The sequence below is a fragment of the Pelmatolapia mariae genome, linkage group LG23 (genome assembly GCF_036321145.2).
Source record: "Pelmatolapia mariae isolate MD_Pm_ZW linkage group LG23, Pm_UMD_F_2, whole genome shotgun sequence".
Classification (NCBI taxonomy): Eukaryota; Metazoa; Chordata; class Actinopteri; order Cichliformes; family Cichlidae; genus Pelmatolapia; species Pelmatolapia mariae.
The window spans coordinates 17,625,486-17,649,275 of record NC_086246.1 but is presented as its reverse complement, the minus strand read 5'-3'; the positions used below and the strand labels follow the sequence as shown (position 1 = coordinate 17,649,275).

Sequence of the window (23,790 nt, the reverse complement as noted above, 5' to 3'; positions counted from 1 at the left end):
CAGATAAAGATATTACCACTTCTGTTATGTGTTTATAAGTAATCCTATAAAAAGTTGTAATGTTTTAGGCAATGATCTCTAACTGTTACATAATGGAAGCAGGAGCACTTATGCCCTACTTTTAAGAGAAGTCCTAACATCTGCCACAAACAAAGCACACGGGATGTATAACTAAGGTGTTTGGTCATTGACAGCTGGACACATGAGCATGGGTCTGGGAAACAGCGAGTCGCTACAGAAAAGCCTACAGCTGACGTATCTACAGCAAGCACTGAGGGCCGGACATGAGATGAACAGCAGTTTGTATCGGGCTGTGTGACGGTGGCGAAACAGGGAAGTGAAACTAAGGAGAGACGACAGAGAGACAGCGACAGGCTTACCATCTGTGTGTTGGTTGTCATTAGCTGGGAGGAGGAAAGAGAAGCAAAAAGAAAAAGCAACACAAAGGTAAGAGGATAGGAAGAAGAAGAGCATGTGACCAGAAGAAAATCATAATAACATAAACAGTTTTATGGCTGAAAGGAAAAAAACGAGAAAAGAATTAGATGCAAAAAAAAGAAGAAGAAAAACCAAGTGAAATCAAGCAACTCAAAAACAGTTCAACATGTTTCTGGGAGAGTAATGCAGCTTGAGAAATTAAACAAACCAAACAGAGAACAGAGAGGAAGATGGTGGGAACCCCGCCATGCTGTCGTGTCTTACTAGAGATTTATGCTTCAGTGGGAAATCTATGCTGTTACCTGCAGCGTAACCGCAAACCCCTCTAAAGCCTATGGCGTAACCTGGCGTGGACCTCCGTGGGACGGAAAAAATCCCAGTATTTTATCTGTTTCTGTCGGCCAGCACTGCACCGGGACACGACCAAATGGTAATTACCACATAATGCACCAGCACGAGTGTGAATCCTGCCAATAGCATCGGCCACTTATGTAGGTTATGTCATAGGCTCTAAAAAGATTTCCCGCAGAAGTCTAAATCAGGCCTTAGATATAAACCACACGTCATCAGATTTTACTTAAACATCTATATATATATAAATATCCAACTGACATTAAATATTATTTACTAAAAGGCAAAATAGTCTTCAAACTTTATCAGCCAACAACCTGCATTTTCAAGTGAAATAAATAATGTAAATTAGATCAAAATAATAAATAACCATCCAGTACAAGGTCATTATTATGAGTAATTACTTGACTTTACCATTACCATAATTACCTCATAACTACATGTAACTACCAGATAGTTACTTTTTCAAACGAAATAATGTGCAGTGTCAGGAAAATACATTTATAATACCAGATCCATTTACACTATAGGTTTAATGTTAGTTTGTGCTACAACTTGATCAGTTTCTGCAAGCAACACAATAAGCTACGTGTCAGGCATTAGCCAGGCCATTAATAAGTGTCAGCTAAGTACAGTACAGCCAGTATATTTAAAAGTAAATCCATTTTGTTTTAACTTACAGAGCAAAAAGTGGTTGAGGAACAAGCTGAGGTCTAAAAAACTGTCACTATGTTCCCTAACTAAACCCAAAACATCCCAAGAAGACTAAAAAGTCAGATGACAAACAGAAAACAGATGGAGCTTGTGGAAAACTGAAGTAGCCTATAGATGAAATAGCCAGTTACTATTTTTCCTTTACTTTGAACTTTACTTTAAATATTTTCCAGGCCTTTTTCTCCTTGTTTCAATTAAAGAGCCTGTCAAAGCCACAAGGTTACCTGTCCATTGCTGGTGAAGGTGGTGTTGTCAAAGAGGAAGTAAGCACCAAAGAACATCACAATTGCATCATAAACGCCCAACACTGTCCAGTATATGAAGGTGGGCCACCGCAGCAAAGAGTTCTTAGCAATATCTCTGTGTAGATATACAGAACAGAGATCACATGTTTATAGATTAATACCACAGTACACTGCCTGCCTCACAGCCAATGAGTCTCTAATAGTATAATATATACATCGATACAAACAGCGTCATTGTTTGTGGGAAAGGTTGATTCTTTTTTGAAAGAATACAACTTAAGAGTAAAGCTAAAAACGTAGCTTTTCAAACTCTGAACACATGCAAAACCAAATCCAAGAAGGCGGTTATCTGCCATATGATGGATGTAAAATAAACTGTAATGTAAATATAAATTAATCAGAGTAAAGCACCAAATCATCTGCTATTACTTTGCACCTGGAGGCTGTTAGATTTTTAAAGTGTATAAAGTGTCTAAAGAATTATTGAAATATTTATATTTTCTGTTGCTTAGACGACTTTAATTCAACACTGTTCTTGTTACAGTACATCTCTGGAAGAATCCAACTACCACGCAGTCTGCTTTGCATAAAACAGATGGTTCATTATCTGCTGCAGAAAACTGGATTACTGAAACATGCAGATAATTTCTTTTTCTAATTTTCATGTCATGAGAACAAGTTCCTGAAGAACACGTGATATTAGAATCGATCCAGCTGGTCGATTTGCAGTCTTACTAAACAACACATTTCTGACATGACAATCTTAAACAGAAGTCCACCTGTAGAGACAAGGGTCTTTCTTCAGGATGTCCATATTTATGTGCTGCTCGATGAGACTGTAGAGCAGAATGGGCAGCGAGGTGAAGCTGATGTTGTAGAGAGTCAGGTAAGCCGTGTCATACAGCGGCTGGGGTTTGGGAAAGAGAGCTGTGTTAGTATTTTTGTTGTTGTTGTTTTTATGGTATTTAGGTTTTGTGAGTGCACACCTGTTGTGAGAAGCCACAAAAGAACTGGTAGAGGAACTGGGGGAAAATGAAACAGACATTCTGCGAAAAGAAAGAACAACAATTTAAATGTGTACAGGTCTTTTTGTTGCTGAACGCTAATTTTACAGAGTATAAATATCAAAAATATGAATATTTCTCTTAGAAATATTAACAAACTAAACAAATTAATAAATTAAATCTCACACAAAGCATTCCTGCACACTTAGGCTAAAGCCACAGACTCCGCAATTACAATCATCTTAAAACAAATTTAAAAAACTATACAAAGTTTAAAAAAAAATGTAAACTCAAAACACTCTACATAAAACGTTCAGGGCGACTACCTTGTAGAAGAAATATTGTACAAGTTCTGAAATGCGTATGTAGTAATAGTGTCCGTGGACGAGCAGCATCTTCTTGAGGTGTTTGAACTTCGGGATGGCGTAGTCGCTGTTCCTCACTGCCTGGCGACCCTCCTTACCCATAATGCCTGCGTTGTGACAATTTACAGGGCAAAGTATTATTGCAATGATAATAGTATGGTTCTAACAGTTTTAACACTTCTGCATAAATTTCGTTTTGGAAATTCAAAAGTACAGTTTTTGTGTGGAAAAGGATTTTGTGTTAAAGCAGGTGCTGTACACACTGCTGACTTCTGTACACAAGGGACTGCTTTTAGGAATTTCTATAGTTTCTTCAAATTGAAGTATTAAGTATTATTACTGTATTAAGAAGGAAACAAACTTTACCAGAGTGTGGCATGTTGCATAGGAATAGACAGAATACTAACCAATACCAACGTGGGCCTCCAGGATCATGCTGACATCATTAGCTCCATCTCCAATGGCCAGCGTGATTGGGTGCTCCGCCGAGGCTTTGATTAACTTGACAATCTGCAGGTTGTGGATTTCAGCTTAGCGTCCATCTGAATCTTAATGACATGAGTGAGAACATCTGTTTCACTGGCAAATTCAGAGTACAGATGGCCTTTGTACCTGTGCTTTCTGAAGTGGCGCCATTCGACAGCAGAGCACGGCACTGCAGTTCCGGCAGATTTCCAAGAATTTCTCTTTGTAATTCCCTGAGTTTGAGCCCTCCTGGTCGGGCCTCATTACAGCAGAGAGGGTAGCTCCGTCAATGATCAGACCATAGTCGGTGCAATCACCTGATAGCCTGGAAAAAAAACACAAAACCTGTCAAATACGAGTAACTGCAGGATGACACTGTCTGAAGCATGCTGTGAACATAATACCCACTCAGAGAAGGTGTCCCGGGTCATGCCCCCATGCTGCCTAAGGACCGTCCTGCTCAATTCAAACAGGACGTCGTGAAGGCTCTGCTCCTCAGTGCGTTTGGTGGTCAGCTCCAGGATTTGGGTGTTGCGATGAAACAGCTTGCTGGCATAGCACGTTGCAGCTGCAGTCTCCATCTTGTCTCCTGTCAGCACCCACACCTTCATACCAGCTTTGTGCAGAGACTCAATGGTGTCTGCTGCTTTTTCCTGTAGCCTGGTACGCAGCCAAGAAACAAGAGGTGGCATGTTTTTAGCTGCATTAAATAAATAGGTTTGCTTTGTTTCTCTTTGCCTTTTATTCAACAACAGCTCAACTGTGCAGTACTCCAGCACTTGGATTATTTCCTCTCTGTGCTGGATGGGTGAAACGCCCTCTGGGCTGACAAGTAGTTTTAAGCCTGCACTATAATTGCCTTAGTGGCACGTGTGTGATTGGAGGGTTAAACTGCCACTTTCCCTCACTCACTTTGGTTCACTCAGAACTAGGACAGCACTGTCCATGGCAGCAGACACAGAATTACTGTAATGTTAAGAGTCACTTGAGCTGAAGAGGTTTAGACATTTATAGGAAAAAAAGGTGCATAAGTGTAATTTTTGAAAGGGCATTTCACGTAAAATTTGCACTTAGAAGGACAAATAACTGAAATGACAACAGCATGCAATGTAAATTGTGGTTATGTTGCCAAGCTACCAGCTGTACAGGAAAACTTTTGATGAAAAAAAAGTGCAGGATGTTGATATAATTTGTCATTTAGGTGTCCTTAATAACAAAAAAAATTCTGCACCTGTCCTCGACAGCAGTTGCTCCCAGCAGTATCAGGTCCTTCTCGATGAGGTCGTAAGCCTCTGCCAGCTGTTTGTCTCGGTCTTGTAATGCTAACTTAGCTCTGTTCAGCAGTTGGAAAACCTCCTCGTACTGTTCTGGGCTCAGAGAGCGATAGGCAACACAAAGTGTCCTCAAACCCTCCTGGTGGAGAACAGAGATTCACACAAGGTTAGGCTGGTATATATTTAAGACTCAATAAAAACGAATCTACTTAAAACACTGTTTCTTGAATACAGCCTCTGAATGTGAGTGTATGGTGGGTGGATGCCAACTACCCATTCAGCCTCACTAGTACAACACTCACCACATATTTTTCAGTTTCCAAAGAAACCTGTGATTTATCTGTAGCTGCAACCACAGCAACATTTGTGTCACTCGTCTGCTTTTTACTGCATGCAAATTGAAGCTATCATGGTATTTTCATGGGTAAACTGAACTTTAAATAGTCTTATTCAGACTGCGATATTTATTTTTGCACTTTGGAAGTCATTATGAGATTTTGCAGTTGACTGCTTAGTTAGGTGCACTCTCTTACTATCTGTCTACTTATTATGTGTGCCTATGCCAAGAGGCACACATATTACTATTCGTCGGATTTATTATTATTATTACTATTCTTCAGTTTCCGCCTGAAATTTTGCAGCGAATCTCGCCTCGCAGTTTTGAGACAAGATTCATATATGTTACCTCATTTTGTGCGGCTGGATCAGGAATGGTGTGCTATGACTTTTGGTGTTTATGACTATTATAGTTTTTTAAATATTAATATTTTAGTGAAAAATTTCCCGCGCTTCTCTGCCAAACAGTTTTGACAATAGGGTTACATATGTTAGATCATTTTGTGCGGCTGGAGCTGGACTAGTATGGTATACACTTTTGGTGTTTATGACTTTTATAGTTTTTTAAATATTAATATTTTAGTGCAAATTTAGAAAGATTCTTCTTTTGGCGCCATAGAAACAGACTTCATTTGTGGTGTGTTGGCTCCATCTTTTGGTCCCACTGATACAAATTTCAAACTTCATTTTTGGTGTGTTGGCTCTCTCTAGTGGTATGCCGGGAGTAGTACGGCCTGTCTACCCTTATTTGGATTACCGTAATGATGACAATATCAACGGTGCGCACAGCGTCGCTGCTTTCAGGAGCCATTGGAATTTTTAAGGTTGCGCAAATCATTCAAAAGTTACGGTAATGCTTGGTGGAAAACTCAATATCCCACAATTCATAGCACGCCTCTGCCGAGTCAAACAATGGCGGCCATCACTTAGTTTTTATTTTCCTCTTAATACTGTTTCTAGGTCACAAAATAAACTTTTAAGATATTTTCAGGCGAGAATATAGGTGTGTAAACTTCAAATATCTGCTCGTTTTGTCAAAACATCCCATATTAGCGACAATGTTCTGACGATGTCGTTTCTGCTTGAGGCTAGCTGGCTAGTGTGGCTAGCGCGGCTTTGCTAACAAGCTACAGCCGGCCTGGATGACAGTGAGAGCGGCTTACTCTGGTTTCACACCCGGTCCTTCGTAAAGTCTCGTGGTCACAGCTGGACTTATTTTAAATAAATAAATGATTTATTTATTTATTCATTTTAGTAACGGTATAAACAGTGAAAGGTGGTGGATTGGCCAGATGTAAACTTCAAATATCTGCTTGTGTTACCAAGACATCCCATATTAGCTCTGATGGTTTCGGTGCCTGCAAAGAGCTAGACAGCTAGCTAGCTAACTGGCTGTCTTTTTGACTCAGGGTCAAAGCTGGACTTATTTTTCGTTTTTATGAGCTGATGAGGGTTTTTTTTTAGTAACGGTACAAACAGTGAAAGGCGGTGGATTGTCCAGATGCTGGTCGATGTGGAAAAAATAACTGAGTTGTTTGGTGGTCGCTGACACGGAGCTACAACCGAGGGCAGCTATCCACCGGTGTGTGTCAGACAGAGCATGCAGGGAACGAGACATAAGAGGCGGCGAGGCGACCGCCAATCGACCGGTGGTAGATCGTGGATCAGGGAAACCGAAGGCAGGAGAAGCAGGCGGCTGCCGGTCAGAGCGTGAGGTGAACTGAATTTCAGGTAAGAAGTTATGAACTGCACTCTATTTGGGTCAGATATAAACCGAGTTTAGGTGTAGTTTATTTTCGTTGTGCTGACTTTTTACAATCAGTTATAATAACTCGTACTGCGTGCTAGCTAGCACGACGGAGTTTCTATACAGCTGTGTGCGCGCTAAGTTACTGATGTTGAACTTTATGACAGCCTCCCCTGTCATTCTCTCGCCTGTTCAAACTTCAGTCATGAAACTGATCAATGATCGGCTTTTCTCTCTTGTTTGTTTATTGCGCTAAACAACAGCAGCACGTTTAAGCTTGATCAGCTGTTGTTAGAATTCATTTGATTTTAATTTCTAGTATCAGCTGATGTTTGCTGGAGCCACAGCTGTAGAAGCGGCTGGTGGAAACCAGGAGATGACCTTACCGAATCATTAGAGCTGAACTGGTGATGGAGAAACAGGTTTACCTTTTTTTTAGGTGACATGAATGAGTTGAAGGGAAGTTATGAACTATTTCTGAGAGAAATAAACACCAAGCTCCTTTTTTATTTAGCTGACAGCTGGTAACTGTGCAGGGGCGGATCTAGCAAAGCTTTTGCCAGGGGGCCAGGTAGGGCATCTTACAACCAAAGTTTGTATAATAATACACAAGATTGGCTGTAGACCATTGTTAATCATTCAGAACACTGTGTAAAAATAACAAAAAACAAAAAGTGAATGCAAAAGTGCATAAATATTTATTTTACGTGATTGATGTGTGTGGCGGGGCGTGGTCTGCAGTGCCGCTGCAGGGGAGGTGGACCCACCTGAGCGGCATCTGCAATCACGCCTCTCTGGCGTAGTCTGTGCTCTCTCGGCTGTTTTTTGGGTGTGTGTCAGGCTGTGAGTTGAAAAGCTACAGCCGGCTGTGTGGGTACACCAACTATGTGTGAAAAGTGGTCCATAACGTAATGCTTCAAAGCGTGTTCATGCAAACATTGTCGGGTCTGCCGTGGTACAATGGGACTTCTGCTCATGAAACTATGTGCACAGCGTCTGCAAATCGGGGCTGTACAAAGTCACTTCATCTTTACCCAAAATTGTAAGCTGTCATCTGTGAGGCGCGAGCGGTGTTTGTTTTTACCATAGTTCATGGTGGAGAATGGCTGCTCTGCTGAGTTTTGCTCTCTGTAGCTGTATGAATGGCAAACTACACTGTTTACCAGCGGCATAGGCACACTTAAAATTTCTTCTGAAATTTTCGCTTTCTAGTTAGTATTTACTACTTTTCCCACAAGGATTTTGTGGGTATATAAAGAAAACAGCATGCAGAGTCCATCACTGTTTATGGTTCTGTTCAGTATTTAAAGAAAGCTTCTTTCCATCTTCTGACCAAATCCTACGCCAGTCCCACAGATAGAAAGACTGTGCTGATACAATTATTAAATACATGTTAATAAAAAATAAATAAAAAAAAACTTGTGCTTTTGTCAATTAAAGGTCACACCAGATCCACTTAGAAAGAAGTTCTGTTTAATGGAACTACATGATGCTTCTCATGTGGTTGTGTAAACTGTAACCATGCAAAGAACTTAGATAATCAGATAAACTCTGAAATTCTCAGAAATGCTTCAGGAAAAAACAACTTCCTGTTATATTGTATGAGCCTATAACGATATGAGAAAGATGAGTGAGCCTGCACGTGTGTGTGTGTGTGCGCGTGTGTGTGTATTTGTGCTCTCTCACCACTGCATTTTGCTCCACTCGAGCTCGGACCTGATCCACTTTGCCTGAGATGACCCTTGGGAAGATAGAGGAGTCTGCACCTTTACAGAAGAGATAAACCTCACCTGCTCAAACGCATACACAGAAAAAAAAGAGGATCGGATTAAAGAAAAACATAAACACAGACAGATAGAAATCAATATAAAGAATATACATATATAGTTTTGTGCGCATTACCAGTGCTGGCCCTGACGATAACGCTCATCCTCCGTCGGACTGAGTCAAATGTCAAAACCTCTAGCAGTTCAAACCTGATAAAAACAGGAAGATAATCACACAAATACTACTGAAAAAACAGCCAACTATCAATTAAAGAAGTTAAAAACAGATAAAAATAACAATAGTCATCTCATTTTCAAGGTTCACAGAGAATAATAACATTGCTTAAAGCGGCACACTCACTTTTCAACTTCATCCTCCCTATTTAAGATTTCCATCTGACCGTCCTTGAGCCTCAGATAGGTGAAACCGAGCCTGCAGCACAGAACAACCATTATTGGAGTGAATAAAATGAATGTCCAAAAAACAGAAATAGAAAAATGGGAAAACTAAATTCTTCTGAATGCAGCAGTGATTACTGCTGCCATTGTATGCAACGTGAGTGTGTGTGTGCTGCACCTCTTCATGCCCTCCACCAGTGCAACCTCGTCAGGAGAGGAGGAGATGTAGAAGGAAGTGGACTTGCCCTGGTGAATGCCATGTTTGATCCCATCTACAGTATCCTCCTCTTTCACCTGCACCGTGTGGCACAAACACAACGCCCGGAAAAACAGCTCCTCGTGCTCCTGCAGTGGATGACCGACACTAGATTACCCTCATTCGCACGAACCACCCACGCACATTCAAAGCGAGTCTGCACTTACCCTGGCTGCAGGACCTGGGGATGAGTCGATCATGTCCATACCGGCAGCTCCAGGCATCACCTACAGACATACAGACCACAGATCACTCTGGGGGTCACTGGTTATCAAACACAGGCTATGATGATATGTACATATGGCATTTTAGTATTAAAGCTTGATTCTAAGGCTTGAAATATACAGCACGATGTGTATGTTTATGTGACAGTAACCCCTTTACTCTGAAGTTTGTCCTATGGTAAAAGGAGTAAATTGTAATAATATTACAACACAACAACTTATCCCTCCTAAAATTACAACAGACCGTCTGTTCATCACATTTAAGGTTGTATGAGCTGCTGACTTGTCAATTAATGCTCATGATCAGTTACTTGGCAAACATAAATAGACATATGGCTCAATAAACAGCAGCAAGACTTGCAGGCACAATTTGATTTCCTCGTATGACCATTAAGCACTGAACACAGATGATTACACTAAACGCACAATGCCCAGGAGTTTTATTGTCAGGAAATCTGTAATAATCCATTGAAAACATAGAAATGACTAAACGCATGAATGTTCCATTCTTCTCACAGATTTTTATTAGATCTAAAAAAAAAACCACACACACACAAACAAAAACACCCTAAAATACGCCTAAACTGTTGCCTTTCTGTCATTAGATTTTTACACCTCCATTACATAAAAATATGAACTCTTTGTAAATAAATGAATGGCTATAAATGAATCAATCACAAACATTGATCCATCTTTAGCTTGTCCAAAGAGACTGTATATAAAGGATGGAAGTAGTGTGACATCATTAAAATGGTTTTGAACCACCCTTGGAATCTCCTTTAGAGTGCCTTTATTTGTATCTTTAGAAATGCAGTACATTATCCAGCAAGTCTTATTAGCAAGCTGCATCCATACAAACTGTGGTTCTTTCATGCATACACTGAAACACCCACAACATCTACTAATTGGAAGGCTGGTGGTTCAATCCATCGCTCCTCTAGTCTGCATGCCAAAGTATCCTTGGACAAAATACCTGAACCCTGAACTGAGTTTCCCCCGGTGCATCCACTGCAGTGTGATTATGTGAATGTCAGGCTCAAAGTGCTTAAGCACAGAAAAGAAAGTGCTTGTAGGACTGTGTATGAATGAGGCTTGTAGTATGAAAAGTTCATGGCTGAAGCTGTATATCTTAACAGATCAATCTAGTGGGACTGAACGTTTTACCTGTCCATTACAGATAGCGTGAGGTACATAAACGTGTCCATCCACACAGCACTCTATAAACTCCATGTTGTTTTCTGTTAGCGTTCCTGTCTTGTCTGTAAACACGTACTCCACCTGGAAAGAAAGCAGGGTAAGTGTTTTTTATTCTTATCTCTAACTCACTTTTCCATACAGTAATGTTTCTTTGCTTAGTCTGCCCAGAGTGAAGTGCACTTTGCTACCTGCCCCAGTTCCTCATTCAAGTCTGATGTGTTGACCACAGCTCTCTCCCCCAGCTCCTCATCAAACATTTCATCGTCCCACATGATGAAGTAGGAGCCCAGGAACTTCTGCATCTCCACAGTGACATACATGGACACGGGAATGATGTAGTTGAAAAGAACCATGAAGGCCAAAAAGTCTGTGAACGCCCTGATTAGCTGAGGAGGAGGAGAACGAAGACGAGTGTGAGACAATAAAGAGGGGATCGAAATATTTTTATTTTCCAGGATTCGAGACTCACAACGTGTCTCTGTCTCTCAACTTCCGTCTTCTGGTTGTAAAAGGGCTCGTCTTTATTGGGGTCGGACTGCCACACGTATTTCAGTGCCGTGTTGATGAGAGCTTTGCTGATGAGAATGCACAGGTAGACCACCAAGTAGGCATTCATTGACCTGCAGAGGGAGAAGTTAAAGATCTGTGACATATTTCTTCATGATAGTGATAGATAGATGAGTTTTTCATTAATCTGCTTTGAACAATGTGGACAAAAATTTAGATTGAAAACCCCATTTGAAAAAAAAAGGATTATGGAAACTATCTGCCAAGGATGGAGGAGTCTGTGCCTCCTTTAAGTACTCCCTTAAAACATTCCATTGACTTCATTAATTTTTCCTGCATTGATCTGTCTTTATGACTTGTGTGCTTTATTCTTTCCCTGAAAGATTACGCACAAACTCCAGAGTAGAATTTAATATGACTAAGTGGAGAGATGGAGCATGGCAGTTTGTGGATCCAGATCACATGTTTATATAATTCACATATAAAGGTTCTAAGCTTTAGACTTTGTGTAGCATGTGCTTAAGTGTCTTGTATCACATGTTGAACTGCTATGATTGTGTTTCTTGTGTTTGATCCCTCTTTTCTCTTGGTGATAACACATGTTCTCATGAGTGCAAACACAAAAAAATAAGGGGCGGAGCTTGGGGCCCTGGTACTATTTCTACTATTTTGGTACCATTTCCCACTGTGGTTGAGAGTGTAAAAAGCACAAGTGTGTGCAGGTGCAAATGAAAGTAGTTTGAAAGGGAGTTAGAAACAATTCATAAAAGATTTCTGACTGCCGGTCAGCCATTTGGCGATTTTAACAAACAGGGACTAAAAAAATAAAAGCACTAGAACCCAGAAAAACTCGCAACCCAGTCCACCATGTAAAAGGTAACTTGGAAAACAACTCAGTATACTCATCAGAATATTCAAACTTGAAAAAGGGGAACAGCTGAGACAAGACATTTACTCTGAGCTGAGTCAATGAGCCGACGAGTTAATGAGACACATGCAGTGAGCAAGTGTGAATGTAATCCACCTACAGTCACTCATTTATACATCTGGATACAAAGACACTGTCTACGCCAGATGGAAAAAAAATTGATCCAGTCAGCGCAGCGAGCCAAAGAGACACACACAGACGCTCAAGTCTTAATGAATAAACGAAGACATGAGAAGTGAACAGATGGCTCTAAGGATGGGTAAGGAAAATTTCAGTTATTATCTAAGCTGGTGTTAGCACAGAAACAGCCAAAGACTGTGAAGCCACACACTGTGAAACTTGCATGAGAGCACTGATCGTTGTTAATAGGCTCCTTTCAGAAACAATTCATAATATAATATAAAAATGAAAGAGGAGGAAACGAAAAGAGCTTACTTTTCCACTGCAGATCGTTTCTGAGACTTGGACTGGTAATTGAGAGCCATCTTGGTTTCCATGCCAGTGTAGATGACCACAGCTACAGAGGGGAAAAGGAAAAGTCTCATTCAAAATGCTGCACTGTACATTTTTTTTAAAAGAATATTAAAAAGTATAAAGTTGAGGTAATTTCTAACATTTATCATTAATTGTGTAGAATTACCATAGATATATTCAGTGTTCTTGAGTGTGGCTCCTCGGAGCAACAGGTTCTCTGATCCTAACGGCCTGCAGACAGTCCAGATGATAAACAATCATTTATTTCTTTCACAAACAAAAAGATCTAATATTATTATTATAATATTATTATTATATTATATTATATTTCACTGCATGTTATACTTGTATAACTATGCATGTGACAAATAAAGAATCTTGAATCTTGAATCTATTAAGAGGCAAATAAGGTGTGCCATTTCCATCTGAAGAACTTTAAATCTGGCAGCAAGGCTCTGTTCTGGGAATTCCCCACCATTCCATGCACATATACAGAAAGCTAGAGACAGGAAAAGCATAATTCAAGAACAACAGATATGACACTTAAAAAGTCAGCTGCAGAGTAAGAGTAAAAGTGGGTTTCAAAGCATCCTGCAGCAGTGCAGCAACTGAGGGAAAGAAAAAATAGTAGTATACTCCATAAGAGATTTGACAAATGGATACAGAGGTGTATCAGGTGAGCCATCAGCTGATGGGGGCTTGGATTGTTATCAGCTGATCTGCTGGCATTGCAGCTGAGGTGAACTAATGCTGCACTCAGTTAAATCTAATTAAGATAAACAAGTAAGCTTCGCACTAAGTCGTCATTCTGCAGAAATGCGAAATCTTCTTTGAAAGATTGAGCAGCATCACACTTTGTCATCAAAGAAATTTAATACATGTCTGGATGGTTTTGAATTTTATTTTTGAATGATGGGTGAATACAATAGAAATATGTTGATTTCTTTAATGAGCTTTAATATAAAAGTGTAATATTTTTGTGTTATTTTACCTTGCCACTGGCTCATTGGTCATGTAGATGTTGATACGCCCCACGAATCTGTGTAGGAAAGAAAAGAAGTGAGATAAGGCACATTTATTTTGCAAGAACGCTTTGTTCAAGTGTAAGTGTGTGTGTGTGTGTGTGTGTGTGTGTGTGTGTGTGTGTGTGTGTGTGTGTGTGTGTGTGTGTGTGTGTGTTACTGACTTGTACAGATCTGGCTGCGGTTGTTCACATTCTATTGTGGCATGGATCGTGTCCACCTCTTTCTCTGTGTTGTAAGCTTTGGTTTCCTGAACTGCATAATATGTCTAGGTTGGAAGAGGGAAGGAAAACAAAAGAAATGGATGGATAAATGAAAAAAGAGAGAGAGATAATGGGAGTGTAAGTAATAAGGCAACACAGGAGGAGAAATATTAAAGACACACATTGTGGCATGGTGACAGAGGGCGGTAGGGAGATGAAGGGAAATAAGAAAAGCAATAAGGGAATGGATTAAGAGTTAGATGAATGAATGGATGAATGGACAGAGAAAAACATAAATCACAGCAAATCATAATGCATCTAGTACATATTTAAGTGGATTAAGTTTATCCAACACACCTTGTGACTGCTCTCTCCATCCAGGCTGGCTGTAGTAACAAAGCAGGTCCCGTCATCTCGAGACGAGGAGAGGAGAATGAGATCACAGGGAAAAGTCTCATCTTCTTTCACCAAGACCACATCTCCAACCTGTCACACAGATCGAGACAACAAATCCTGTGTTTACTTCTAATACATGCAGGGCCTTGATACCTTGAAGCCAACAGCTGGAGCCTTTTGCATATTTAAATGAATTCACCGGTATAGTGGGGTCTAATTTGCCACTACCCCCCTGACTCTGACCACCTAAGTGAGCATATCAGTGAGGAGTCCTAGCAGCACTTTAGTAGAGAAATACAGTCACTGAACGGAAAATGCAGTCAAATGCAACACACCTAATGACTTACCAGCAGTAAGCTCATATCATTTCAGTCTTATGTAGTTACATAACATACATCAATCTAAGTTCTTTTAAAGCTAAATTGCTTTTAAATGCAGGCAAACACACACACACACACGTACAGAGAGCTTAGTAGCAGGAAAATCCCTCAGTGTGAGCCACTAAAACAAATGCACCAAAGCTCTGTTAGATGGGGTGAGTGAGTTATCTGGTTTCACACACACACCCACCCTGAGTTTGCGGCTTTGTTTGCGGACCACTTTGCCATGATGCACCACGTGGACAGGACACTGGTTGACAGCGTTGTCTGCTTTGTGTCTCAACCAGTCCTCATAACCCTAACAGAGAGGAGGAGACAGAGAGGAGGATGTAAAAGTGAACATGTGTGCCTGCAGGTGTGGCTGCTGGTGTAGTGTTTACTGTCAACAGTCACAATAGGTGAACTCACCTGTTTAATGGCGGTGACTGTGATGACAAAGAACAGTGGCAGTCCGCTGGTGACCGGACTGGTGGGAGTGTCAATAATCAACTGAAGTGACCGCACACATGAACATACAGCGAGAGAGAGAAATGAATGCCAGAAAAGGTTTCGGGGGAAGAAGAATATATAGTAATGACAGACAGCAGTAAATAGGCAATAAAACTTGTGCTTTATGGCACTAAACATAAATATAAACATAACATAAATATGATGAGTGAAGCTACTTTAAGCTGTTCCCTTATTCACAGTGGTGAATAAGTATAGTAAAAGTGACATCTCACCCAGAAATCCCATATACACGTTTTTCCTCTGGTCTATCACGACAGTTTTAGTGTGAGTTTCCCAGTTTTGAGCAATTTAAGGTAGAAACCATTCTCTGTATATTGAACTGCACATGTCAATAATGAAGCATAAAGAAAAATATGTTTCTACGTGAAACATTTCTTTGATTGACTGTAATGATTCATAGAAAGAGGTGTTTCTGCTGAGTTTTTCTAATGTATGCTTCTGATGCAAGCGCCATTAAATTCAAGAGAATGCAGACGTCTCTAGATAAACAGCACACAAGGAAAACTCTCCGTTAAGGAAAAATATGAATTATCTTTAGAACATGCTTTGCAGAAGCCTTGTAGTGAAGTTCAGTCAGTGTGAGCAAGAAAATGTTTTACCTGAACCAGAAATATGATGAGAAAGTAGAAGTTGGCGACTCTCCTGAACTGCTCAAACATATTCTTTGGGATGAAGTTCCAAAACGTGTACTGGAAACAAGAAATTTTCTTATGTTTAATTAAAAAGATATACTGAGTTTAAAAAGATGTAACAGTGTTATCAACATCTATCCATGATAATGGAAACAAAAGCAAAGAGGCTTAAGACCAGATTTCCTAACACAATGTGCCAGTGCCAACTGGGTTTTGGCATTAAAAAAAAGTACTGTTGCTAATAACAAAGACAGCACAGTGACAAGATTCAATTCAATTCAATTTTATTTATACAGCGCCAAATCACAACAACAGTCACCTTAAAGCGCTTTATATTGAAAGGTAAAGACCGTACAATAATACAACAGATAAAACCCAAGCAATCATATGACCCCCTATGAGCAAGTGCTTTGGCGACAGTGGGAAGGAAAAACTCCCTTTTAACAGGAAGAAACCTCCAGCAGAACTTTCTCACAGAGGGCCAGTCATCTGCTGTGACCAGTTGGGGTAAGTGGAGGAAGACAGGACAAAAGACATGGTGTGAAAGAGAGCCAGAGATTCATAATAACCAGTGACTCAATGCAGAGAGGTCTATTAACACATAGTGAGTGAGAAAGGTGACTGAAGAAAAAATGCTCAATGCATCATGGGAATCCCCCAGCAGCCTATTGCAGCATAACTAAGGGAGGATTCAGGGTCACGTGATCCAGCCCTAACTATATGCTTTAACAAAAAGAAAAGTTTTAAGCCTAATCTTAAAAGTAGAGATAGTGTCTGTCTCCCGAATCCAAACTGGAAGCTGGTTCCACAGAAGAGGGGCCTGAAAACTGAAGGCTCTGCCTCCCATTCTACTTTTAAATACTCTAGGAACAACAAGTAAGCCTGCAGTGTGAGAGCGAAGTGCTCTAATGGGTGATATGGTACTATAAGGTCATTAAGATAAGATGGGGCCAGATTATTCAAGATGTGAGATCTTGTATGTGAGGAGCAGGATTTTGAATTCAACTCTGGATTTAACATTAAGCCAGTGAAGATAGGCCAGTATAGGAGAAATATGCTCTCTCTTTCTAGTCGATGTCAGTACACTTGCTGCAGCATTTTGGATTAACTGAACACTTTCCAGGGAGTTTTTAGGACATCCTGATAATAACGAATTACAGTAGTCCAGCCTAAAAGTAATAATTGCAGTAGTTTTTGCGTGTAATAGGTAGGAAATCATAATTTTGCACATGAACACACATGCTATAAAACAGACAAATATAGAGTTTACTAAATGTTTTTTCGTTTTTTTCCTTTTGTTTGTTTTTTTAAATCAGGCAGCAGGAGGAAGCTTTTCTTGGCAACATGTAAAATAATGTTTATTGGTACAAACTCAGACCTCAAACACTCAAAGAACCTGTGATGAACAGTTGAGAGAGGCCTGGTTAACGTGCTGTAGAAAGTGAGACTTAGTTATAGATAGTTATGCCAGTTGGACCATATCAGCAAAATCTTTCTTCATACTACGACTGGATGTAAATATTACATCCAGGTCAGAAATCTAGGCTTCTTTTATTTACAGCTTGTAAAACTAAAATTAATGTTCATGCAGCATAGCTTCAGTTTATAACAAGCTGACATTTAGACTGGAGGGACAGAATTAATCAACAGAAAGTCCACTCCAAGACCAGCTTAGCAGTTGGAACCAGAGTAAATACCAGCTGGTTCCACCAGTCCCTGATGCTGTTTGCTTTAACAGCGGGGGGAAAAAAACGGTATAATCAAGCATACCAGTGCAAATATACAATATATATTTTACGAACCACAGATATGAAATTTTCAAAAAGCTGGGGAGGGCCTAAACTGATCACTGAAATTAAAACACAGCACAGAGTGTTCTTTCCCAAAACAGCTCATTCACTGAATAGTCTTTGTCCCATTACCAAGAAGAAGTCGCCCACGCTGTAAAAACAAAGCATGAATAGTGCTGGAGTACTAACAGCTCTGTTCTGTTGTGTCCTTTTGTTTAGACACTGATGCTGCGCTCAAATCATAATTGATTTTAAAGCTGAAAGAATAAAAGCTGTTTACACGTTCTTCACCTCTAAACTCTCATGATATTGCAGGCGGATCCTGATAAAGCAAGTCCTGCTTTGAATATATGTGCATCTGTGTGGGTGGGTGTTTCACTGACCTTTGAAGAGACTATTCTGTTGTCAGGAAATCTTTGCTGTATAAAAGCTTCAGTTCCTGGAGGAGGCTCCTTATGTCCAATGTAAATTGTCCGGCTATCGACCCAGTTCTCCTCCCCGACACACTATGGGAGGAAAGACAGAACAAGTTTGACTATCCTGAAGCATACATGATGGTTTCATGTAGTATCAGTTCATATTGTCATTGTTTTAGTTTAGACAGTATGCAGTATGCTGACAGATGTCTAAGAGGACTAGTGTGTACATACCGTACGGGACACACAAAAACAGACTCACAAACATTGAGAGAGAATTACAATGAATGAGTTATTTCTTCTCAATCAATGAGAGCTTTTGTTGTCACAGATACGCAGACCTGCATGTGACTAAGACTGGAATGCGTTACACACACACACACACACACACACAAACACAAACACATACACAAATGAAACAGCAGGATTGTGTCTCTCTGCGCTGATGCTGCTATTTTGTTATTTTGACAACCCTTTGTTTGTTTGTTTGTTTGTTTGATTTTATTTCTTTTTGGTCTTCAGGGTAGAAAATTAAATATTTTCATCACAATTACCATAACATGTGTTAAATCATATAGTTCCTAAATACATACATTCCTTCCTTGTAGTATTTTATTTTAAAGCCTCTAATGCTAATATGTCTTTTACACAAAACATATTAATCGAAATCATTCAACTTAGTCTAGATTTCCTTTGCACAATTGTTTGAATGAAAACTAGAAAAAACTTTCAGCCATTCAGTTTATATGTGATAAAGACAAACTTGAATACTCAAAGCTAACATGTGGTAGATTAGCAGCGGTGAGAATGCAAAGGACAAACTCAATCATTCAGCATGTCGTTCTAACGCTAACAGCTAAACCTCAAAATGTCAGGCAAACTGGTTTAAAATATTTAAGGCAGGTCTGGACCTGCATGAGAAACACACTTGATGGTCACAATCTTTCCCACTAACCCTGAGAAAGAAATCAGTTACCTAATATTTTTTCAAATCCACGCCAACACAAATATGCAGGTAGAGCACCTTTCTACAACTATTTTCATCCTCTTTTGGTGCTCATTGACATTTTCATTTGACACAATTTAAACAGGCCCGGAAGTGCCGCAATTAAAACAAACATTGTGCTTTGTGCTCTGCTGCATTTATTTGAAATTTATAGGTACTTACAAAGCAAGCATTTACATACAAAACAGGCTGTTTGGATTCCTCCATCAACAAATGACTGTGGCTCCGGTTAATGGCTTTAGATAACAAATGGGTGACCCTGAACATCTCAGCGTGGAGCATTTTGTCTGACATTTCAGCTCTGCTGCCACAAGGACAGCTGCTTATATTATATCATATTTCACTTTTGATTTATTGACCTCTTCCTTTCTTTCCATTTTATATTTTATTGAGCTGCTTTTGTGCAATTGTAAACATTTTAATTCTGAGCTATTTTGCATTGTGATGTTGTATTTGTTTTTATTGGGATTTTCTTTTCCTTTTCATGATTTTGGCTACTGTGACAAAGAATCTGCCCAACGTTTGAGCATAAATAAAGTATATATTTCACCTCTGAACATGAATATCAGCAACCTCAGAGCTCTACACAATATAACATCATTCCTCTCACACGTAGCTCTTTGTATTTTCTCTAAAATTTCAATGATTCAATCTTCACTTCTTATCCACAAGTACTCTAATCACAAGATTTATGCACAGTGTAGTTACTGTATAAAAAGCTCCAGGTGTGTAAAATGATTAGAAGATAACACACTTTATTGTTTACAGTCAATGGAGTACAGGTAGCTTCCGTGACATGAAAGTACATTTGAAATACCTGCAACAATCTATCTGTTTTCAGGGTCAGAGGGGGGCTGGAGAGCACCCTGAACAAGTAACCAATCACTCACAGCGCTAACACAGACAGACAGACAATCCCTCACATCTACTCTAATGTAGAATCACCAGTTCACCTAGCACGCATGTCTCTGGGCTATGAGAGGAAGGAGGCATACAGGAGAGAAACCAGCATGCATATGCAGACTCTACACAGAAATGCCCCTGATGGCCAGCAGCCTCAAACCCAGAGCCTTCCTGCTCTGAGGCGATATTGCCAAACATTGCATCAACCTTTATTTCCTTTGTCAAAAACAATGAACAAATACTATTTTAGCCTTCATATTTCTGTTTGAAAAATGTCCTTAATAACCGTGGTTGTAGTCTTTTAAGTTGAGAAGGGTCATCCAAAGCTTCAACCAAACAGTCTGAATTATATCTAGACAGCCATGTCATGGCAGGCAGCAGCCATCTGGCCATTTTGACCTGAAGTAACCAGAATGAAGAGCAGGCCTGGGCACCTAAGTCTGTCTCTCTCATTTTAGCCATGAAACATTTCCTGCACATATTACAACTGTCAGTGTCAGCAATCACAACAAATAAACACAGCGAGTCGTTTAATTTGTCCCCAAATCATCTGCCTGCACGCGCGCACACACACACACACACACAGGCTAACGAGAGGTGACAGTAATCTGTGGCCAGTGAATGAGATTGTGTGTCAAGAGGCTGCATGGCCCAGTTTTTTTACTCTTGCTCTTTCTGTCTTTTACACACGCACACACACACACACACACACACACACACACACACACACACACACACACACACACACACACACACACAGAGAAACAAGTTAACTCGCAGCTCTAAGATCACCTTGTTTAGGATGGAGGTCTATTTATATCCCGTGACCTTCAATTATCTATGTGACACAGCAAAGGAATAATGGAAATGGAAGGAACAGGAAGACTAAAAGCAAAATGGAAACTGATGAATACTGACATATAAAGCTTAAACCATCTGCCTACTTCCCTCTCTTCCTTGCTAAAAGCTATTGTCGATGCCCTATTGAGTCCAAAGTTGCTAAAACCGGAGTTTAATTTCTGTGCTGACATTTAGATCGGTTCACATCATGTGCCTCACAAGCCGTTCTATAATAAATCCAAACCAACATCATCCATCATATCTGAGAATCACCACACTCTGATATCTCGTTCACTGTGAAGACGGGGATGAAAACCTGATAGCATGGACAGCTTGCCAATCCTGACACCCACACAGTGTTGCTGTTCCTCCTCTTCTCTCCCACCTGCCTGCTCCGTCTGCTTCACCTCACACATTTCTTACATATTTCCTGTTAGCTGTCTGCTTATGGAAGACAGCCATATTTCTATACAAGACTTTGGCTGGTGAACTATATAATATCTGGCATGCAGCAGAAAGTATTTCTCATTTCTGTCTTGCAGTTACTGATGAAAACAGACAGAAGGAAGGGGGCAGTTATTGTTGTTGTGGTTTTATAATCAATCAATGCGTAATATGGCCCAATATAAACATGTTGCATAATAACAGTTAGTAGGAGATGCTCCGATTATTAACTCATAATTGGTAGCAGCGCCTAAGCCTAATATTAGGATCTTGTTCACAAATGTAGCACCTACAGGAGGCAGTACCCCCTTTCTTCTGTGCGAACACTATGGATTTGAGGACCATCACAGTACTAAGAGCTGGGTGTTTTTTGTCTTTTTTAGCTCATAGTACCATTCCTGGCATAACAGGAAGTTTGAGTGTTGTTGATGTAAAATGGTTGCTCCAGATGTACGTCTAAACATCAGCAGCTCTTAATATTAGTGTTGAAAAAAGAAATCAGAAGTAAACCTAAATGAAATGAACAAGCTGAAAAGTTTAGGCTTTTTTGACCCTATTAAATATTAAAATATTTACCAGCAATACCCTTGAACTTGCTACAAGGAGAATCAATAAAGAGAGACACTGAGGAAGCTGAAACAGGATTAAAAACAGGGAAAAATGAAAAAAAGGGATCAAAACAAGAGGCGATGTTGGAAAATTAGCTGCTGGCCAGCTTTTGTATTACTTCAGAGTTCCTATTAGTGGGGCAAATGTGAGCAAAAATTAAAAATAAATAAGGATTCGAAGGCAAATAGCTCCCATGGGACCTACTCAGAGGGTACTTACCCTCAGACAGTCCCCAGAAGAGTTTGGTCTGAGGTGGCTAATTAGACTAAATTACTGCGCTGCTTCAGTTTGTTTCATCCAAACTACTGAATGGATTAAAGGGATGAACCCCGGGATAATTGTTCTTTTTTTTTTTGGTGATAAAGTCAGCCGTCTTATCTGTGATACAGATCAGCAACTGCACAACTATACTAACTATACACTATTACTACCAGTGCAGTAATGCTGCATGACTATTGTTTAAAAGCTGAGCAAAAAGTTGTGCAGAACAATGAATTTGTTTGGATGTTATGATCATTTCAGAAATCTGTATTGATCAGTGTTGTTGTTTTTCTTTAGTCTAACCAGATGGCACTCCACAAGAATCAGTGGGCCTTCTCTCTCACTGTCCATTTTGCCAGTAATGCAACTTTATTGGTTTTCTCACCTCTTTCCTCTCCGTCTCTCACCACAATCCGGTCGGCCTCTAAGTCCACATTCTCTCTCCTATCGATTATGTTTAGCTTTCATCCGGATTTGAGCTTTTTACATCAAAGGCTGTCTGCGTTTAATCAAATAACATAGCATCTTTACAAAATAAAAGCAGGGCTTATAAAATAAAGCTCTGCCGTATTAGCTCGGGCTTTTCGACTTTGAATGTAACTGGAAACTTCGGGCTATTCTGGACCTTGATAATCACTATTAGCAGCGGTTCACGTTTCAGGACGTGGGAGGTTTCAGGGGCGTATTTATAGTTGGAAGGGAAACATTTGTGGTCAGGAGAGAAAGATGGAGAGAGCTCAGAGGCTTTGTTCATGTCTGTCTCACTCAGCACCCATATTCACTTTCCTGAATGTTAGTGGAAAGCGACAGGCTCACATACGAGGACTAACACATCCCTGCAACATCAAAAGACAACTGAGAAGCCATACATGAACAATGGCATATAACGTTACCTGTGCAGACACAAGATATATTTAGACAAGCCTAACTTGTGTTGTCATTGTGTGTCTGTGTCTGTGTGTCTGTATAATACAAGAATGATGAGGTAAGCCCACCCAGTGTCAACATTAACGTAACAGGCACCGGGCTTATTTTAGGAATTTCACATTTAGATTAAGCGCCTGAATGTACACACAGGTGCAAAGATCAGCGGCACAAGTCTCTGAGAGTCTTAGGAAGTGAAATTAACTCTGCGAATGTTATTTTTATGTATTATAGCTTTTTAAGTGACAGCGTCACGGCTGTCACTATTAGTTTTATTAGTAGACTGAAAACTCAAAATATAGGCAGAAAAGGGTGAAAAAAATACTTGATTAAAAACAGGATTGTTTCCAGGCACTGATTACGAGCACCCACATTACCATAATATAATCACAAACAAAGTGATAACATATAATACCTATAATCAGCTGTACCTGCGTATCTGTATTTCTGTTAGATTTAAAATGCTAAAAGATAAACATAAAGTGAAAAAAGGAGACTAAAAGGTCATCCAGTGCATCACATTATTTACATTATCCTGACTTAGATCTCATTTAAATGTGTGAATACGTCAGAGTTTTAATAAATCACACACTTTTAAAATGCCCTGAGAACTGAACGCAGCATTTGAGAGCCAGAAACTGAAGCCCCACTGTGACAAGTAACACAGGGCCATATTGTAAACAGGAAAACATTGACCCACCCACTCACACACAAGACACTTCCTGCAACATACACACACCCCACCCCCGACCCCACCAACCAAG

The 23,790-nt window shown here is 40.0% G+C and overlaps 1 protein-coding gene across 3 annotated transcripts in view; it reads right to left on the bottom strand.

Annotated features, from left to right (window-relative positions):
• atp11a (ATPase phospholipid transporting 11A) overlaps window positions 1-23,790 on the bottom strand; it is a 53,499-nt gene that overhangs the window by 9,781 nt on the left and 19,928 nt on the right. For all 3 annotated transcript variants that reach the window (XR_010092068.1, XM_063465830.1, XM_063465832.1), the window contains exons 2-27: window positions 18,007-18,129; window positions 15,801-15,890; window positions 15,100-15,180; window positions 14,882-14,989; window positions 14,273-14,401; window positions 13,877-13,980; window positions 13,682-13,729; window positions 12,857-12,921; window positions 12,652-12,733; window positions 11,251-11,401; window positions 10,970-11,167; window positions 10,749-10,862; window positions 9,528-9,587; window positions 9,283-9,449; window positions 9,067-9,138; window positions 8,842-8,915; window positions 8,626-8,729; window positions 4,814-4,995; window positions 3,991-4,242; window positions 3,730-3,907; window positions 3,525-3,627; window positions 3,079-3,224; window positions 2,735-2,794; window positions 2,528-2,655; window positions 1,728-1,863; window positions 381-404 (exon numbers count right to left, since the gene is read on the bottom strand). Coding sequence is in view for 2 of the 3 variants with exons in the window: in XM_063465830.1 (XP_063321900.1) it covers window positions 381-404; window positions 1,728-1,863; window positions 2,528-2,655; window positions 2,735-2,794; window positions 3,079-3,224; window positions 3,525-3,627; window positions 3,730-3,907; window positions 3,991-4,242; window positions 4,814-4,995; window positions 8,626-8,729; window positions 8,842-8,915; window positions 9,067-9,138; window positions 9,283-9,449; window positions 9,528-9,587; window positions 10,749-10,862; window positions 10,970-11,167; window positions 11,251-11,401; window positions 12,652-12,733; window positions 12,857-12,921; window positions 13,682-13,729; window positions 13,877-13,980; window positions 14,273-14,401; window positions 14,882-14,989; window positions 15,100-15,180; window positions 15,801-15,890; window positions 18,007-18,129 (2,979 nt within the window). In the remaining variant the exon portion in view is untranslated. The remainder of the gene's footprint in view (window positions 1-380; window positions 405-1,727; window positions 1,864-2,527; window positions 2,656-2,734; window positions 2,795-3,078; window positions 3,225-3,524; window positions 3,628-3,729; window positions 3,908-3,990; window positions 4,243-4,813; window positions 4,996-8,625; window positions 8,730-8,841; window positions 8,916-9,066; window positions 9,139-9,282; window positions 9,450-9,527; window positions 9,588-10,748; window positions 10,863-10,969; window positions 11,168-11,250; window positions 11,402-12,651; window positions 12,734-12,856; window positions 12,922-13,681; window positions 13,730-13,876; window positions 13,981-14,272; window positions 14,402-14,881; window positions 14,990-15,099; window positions 15,181-15,800; window positions 15,891-18,006; window positions 18,130-23,790) is intronic.